The 4,557-nt window shown below is 34.3% G+C and overlaps 1 protein-coding gene across 1 annotated transcript in view; it reads right to left on the bottom strand.

Annotated features, from left to right (window-relative positions):
• Nucleotides 1–2,673: 2,673 nt before the first annotated feature.
• Nucleotides 2,674–4,557, bottom strand: part of LOC109538161 (synaptic vesicular amine transporter) — a gene marked incomplete in the record, with an annotated part of 105,348 nt that continues 103,464 nt past the window's right edge. Inside the window, 1 exon segment of the mRNA XM_048668004.1 lies at nt 2,674–4,015. Within this exon segment, the coding sequence (XP_048523961.1) occupies nt 3,947–4,015 (69 nt within the window).

The raw sequence follows: 4,557 nt of genomic DNA, 5'->3' as shown, positions 1-4,557 counted from the left end.
AAATATTAGAAACAAATATTTTAAAAATAATATTTAAGAAATACTTGCTTTTGATCTGAAATATTTAGCAAACATATAAATATTTCCTAAATTTGTATGTAATATTTTGTGCTATCTGGGTAGCTAGTTTAGGAGTGTTAATAATTTTCCTGCTTCAAAGAGTTTGGGGTTGAGATATTCCCTACCTTCTATGCGATTGAAAGAAAAGTCGATTCAAAATGCACAAAAAATACACTTTTTAAAAAGCAATTATTTTTATCCCAAAAAATTCCAATACTAACTTCAGTCGCTTTGATCACAATTTTCATTTTAGGATGAAAATATGAGCACGATCATTATTTATTATTTTACGCTACTTGCCACAATCAGTTTGATGTTTACGAATTTGGTTTTTGCGAAATCATTTGGAAAGCTTTGGACTCAGAATCATGCCTAACTGGGTAAGCGGCAAATTTATTTTTATCTGTTCATGTTTTACTGTTTAGTATTACAATTTTTTTCCCCGCTTTCGAAAGAGAGAAGCGTTTGATGCAGAGAACAATGCGGTCTAAAAATGTTTTTTCAAATTGGAAAATTTCCCAGTGGCGTAGAAGTTGGGTTTGAAGTAATCCCACGCAAACCTATGCGAAAATACTGCTTGGGAAACATAAAAAATGCGATTTATCGCACATAAACCGGCTGTAAATATTGGCAAAGGCATGCGAAAGTGCAGCCGTTTTTCTTATAAAACTCTTGAAATATACAGGGTGATTCAAAGTTGGCGTCATGCTTCTGGAGTTGTTGTCTCGCAGTCTTCTAGGAGTATAGAAAAAATAGTAAAAAAATTAATTGTTATTAAAAACTGATATTCGCAAAAAAACCATATTAGAAAAAACAAAAAAAAAACAATGTTTTTCAAGGTAATCTGCCTAATGAACATTACGTAGTCCGCCAATAATTTTTTTTTTATTCTCTCGTGCATTTCGAACCTTATATAAGCTCTAGATAAAAATGACAAACAAATAGTATCGTACAGAAATTCATAGGTAAATTTTATACGCTCTTGGCTAGTCATTTTTAATTTTTTAAGAGGGATTGTTTGAATCTGTTGGAACAAAAATAATAGCATTGCCTTTATATTAGCACAAAGAAAGACAGTGATAATTATGAGTATTTTTTAATTTATACCAATTTACAAATTATTTATTCTGATCAACTGATCGTAGTATTTAAGTAAGCAACTTAAACCATTAAATAAATCTCCTAAAAAGTTTGGTTTATTGTATATTTGACAGTATATTGAATATCCTTACACACATCGATACATTTATATGGATAGTTTTCAAATTAGTAAATCCATTCCATAGATTTATTTATCGGTAAAATTTATAATAAACAGCACCCAAGTGGCAATAACAAGTAAGAGTGCTTATGACATTAAATACTAAAAATGTAATAAAAAAATGTTCTATTATTGTTAAAATATTTAAAATTTCTGATTACAAATCCTAGTATTTTATACGCCTGATATAATGAAACTAATTCACATAGTACTACCTACTAAAAAGTCGAACTACGTTGTTGGTATTCCACTTTTGTTGGAATAGTGTAAGAAGGCAATTATTTTCATGTGTTGCTTAGTGTGACATGTTAAACAAAAAGTAAATGGAAACAGAAGATACCAATTAAACATGGAACTCTTTCCAAATAATGCTTAATAACGAAGTTGCAATTCGATTTTCAGCTGTTAATATCTTCTGGAAATTATCGGAAAAAAAATTTCAATATTTTTCTAGTACCTTCTAAGTGAGCCCCTATTGCCCCTTAAAAGGAATGACGCCAATTTTGAATCACCCTCTAGACAGAAAACTAGAACATTTTAGTTTTCGTTGTCTTGAAATTTATATTTTATTTTCGATCGTGTCCAGTCCATTCACCCTGCATATAAGTGGAACAAAGTAGGTCTCTGAATGCGTGTGTTGGAAAGAGAACCAATATCAACTTTCTAGGCGCTTGTTTCATCTCACACAATTTTCGGTTGAAATTCTCGTTTTTATTCCGTTGATGAAGAAAAAAGAAACGGGCCATTGGTGCCCATTATAGAACTTATGTGCCTGAAATATCTCTTTATATAATGGCCAGAAGCTTTCTACCATAAAACAATGTTCAGCGGCAGACAAAATGCCTATAGATAGTAAATTGGCAATGTTGTTCCTGCTGTTTTTACACGCCACATGTGGTCATTGGACTTGAAAACTCGTGTTCCTACTGAGTGATGTAAGTGGGTGCAATATTGGTTATATCATCTATGCAATTGTCGGCATATTAGCAGCATTTTCATAGAAATATTTATTTAATTGTTACAAAACTGACTGCGGGCTGAAAGTGCGCCCGATCGACCACTTGTGCGAAGTGTGTGTCTTAATTGCCGATTTGTTTCGACTTTCCGTTAATTAACCGACTTGGGTGACCGAGAAAAAAGCAATTTAGTGATTTCTAACGTTATAATTAGTGGTCTTGAGTAATCGCTCTTGTGGGAAAATAATCCGTTTACCTCAAAAACTACGTTAAGGATGAGTTTTTTGCCAAATTGAAAAATTTCTAGCTTAGTTTCGATGTTCACAGACGTTCACTAGGATGAAGTGCTCCTAAAGCGTGAGAAATGGCCGTCTTGTCATTATTAAAACGAATTCCTTGGAGTTTTGTATCAGTTTATTATAGTTCACCACAAACAGATCCTTACAGCAAAACATTTAGATATACCTTGGTTGTATGCTAGTTTAATTGGCTAGATATTAGCTAGTTTAGATAGACTAATTTGATTTTTAACATCTAACATGCAATATAGATTTGCCTAAGTGGGGGACGAACACAAACTCTAGTCCCCCACGAAATCATCTATCATGTACCTACACATTATGCTATCTATATGATTTAAAGCAGCAAAAATCGCTTAGTTATTTTCTTTACGATATTGCCCTGTATTTCGGACCCTCACCAGCTTAAAATATGATCAACGTAAAACTAACTGAGTTGGTCAGGATTTCTTTTGTGGATTATTGTCTATTCACAATAACCTTCCAAGGAGATACGGTGTTCTCCCGTTGAAGTAAAAACATTGTACCCGCTGGACTTACGCGAAAATTGATAGCAGAAATACATCCATTAATAATCGAACAAATTTTTTCATATAGTTATTAGGTCCCTTATCCAATCATCCCTGGTAGTCGAGACTGGTCTTTAAAATTTAAAACCTTTCAAACAGTCCATCTATCAGAATTTTAACTTTTAAAGACGCACAAGAAGCCTCTGCGCAGCACTTTGACACAGTCCCACGTAAATGGCGTTTTTGATTGGCCCAGCAATTCTCATTGAATGATTTTTGTCAACTTTAGTTGCTAGAATACACTAGTGGGTAAATAGACATCAAATATACCTTATATGACAATCATTTGGGTGTATAAGTAGATGGAAGCACATGGTACAGGTTCATTTTTTCTGTAAATTCAATAGCCAAATGAGCACTAGGGACTCTTATTGCCTCGTCCCTTATATTCGGGCTCAAATCCAGTGCAGCCATTCACTAGGATTTCAAACGAGGGCCCTGAACAAGTTAATTTCTGAAAGTTTACTGGGTACTTCCATCCATAAGTAAATACCAAGAGAGCTTGTTCTATTCGCGTAGATATAGATAGCCAGACATATAATAAATACCATTTTTTTAACTTAAGATAAATTAACTTTTGCGTCCCAGTTCCATGCCTGATTTTTTTTCGGTTTTCCTATACAGCGCGCTTTAGCATTTTTTTTGTACATTTTGTCCCGTAGTATTCCTAAAATTCCTCACTGTCTTTGCCAAAAATATATGGAATTAGGAAAACACTACGGGGTTTATACATACACATATATTTCTGTACAATGTTTACATCGATAGGCTCCAAGTTCCTCATGGTTCTCAGCTACGGCATTATTCGTCTTCTTCGTCGTTTTGGTAAGTCACATACCGCACTGATGAGTGATCTCCTGTTATCAGCGACTGAAAGTCAAAATTATTTGCTAATTTTTGGTTAGACAAACGTCAACAATCTAGTCAAAAGCTGTCATTGATTGCGTCACTGTGTGCCACTGCTCCGTGAACAATTTCGGAAAAATCAGGTTTTAATCAGTTTTTCAGTGGAAAGTTGTTGATTTTTTGCAAGATTACGTTCTCCTACTCAGTTTAGTGATGTTTTTTGGTGCAGATATTGCGATTTTAGCCGAAAAAACGCAATTTTCCCAGTCGGGATTTTTGCGGGCTGTCAGGCCGTGACAGACATTCGCCTTCTATCAATCAAGGCTGAAAATGTTGACTTTAAAGTGAGTGTTTGGATATTCGAAGGCTTTTTGGAGTGTTTTTCAAGACTTTTTATCACCGGCAATGAACTGTTTGCTTTGAGGCCAAACAACGCTGAAGATGCGAGCCGCTCGGGCGTGCAAAACGTCAGGTAGGCATTCTTTTAAGTTTAAATCCTAATCATTTTATAAATTTAATAATTATAATAAAATAAGGAGCGGATCCAGCTTTAAAGTCAGGGGGGG

The sequence above is a fragment of the Dendroctonus ponderosae genome, unplaced genomic scaffold (genome assembly GCF_020466585.1).
Source record: "Dendroctonus ponderosae isolate FM_Combo_2020 unplaced genomic scaffold, Dpon_F_20191213v2 Dpon_F_20191213_1, whole genome shotgun sequence".
NCBI classification, from domain to species: domain Eukaryota; kingdom Metazoa; phylum Arthropoda; class Insecta; order Coleoptera; family Curculionidae; genus Dendroctonus; species Dendroctonus ponderosae.
Note: the sequence above shows the minus strand (reverse complement) of the source record. Positions and strands in the feature narration are given on the sequence as shown.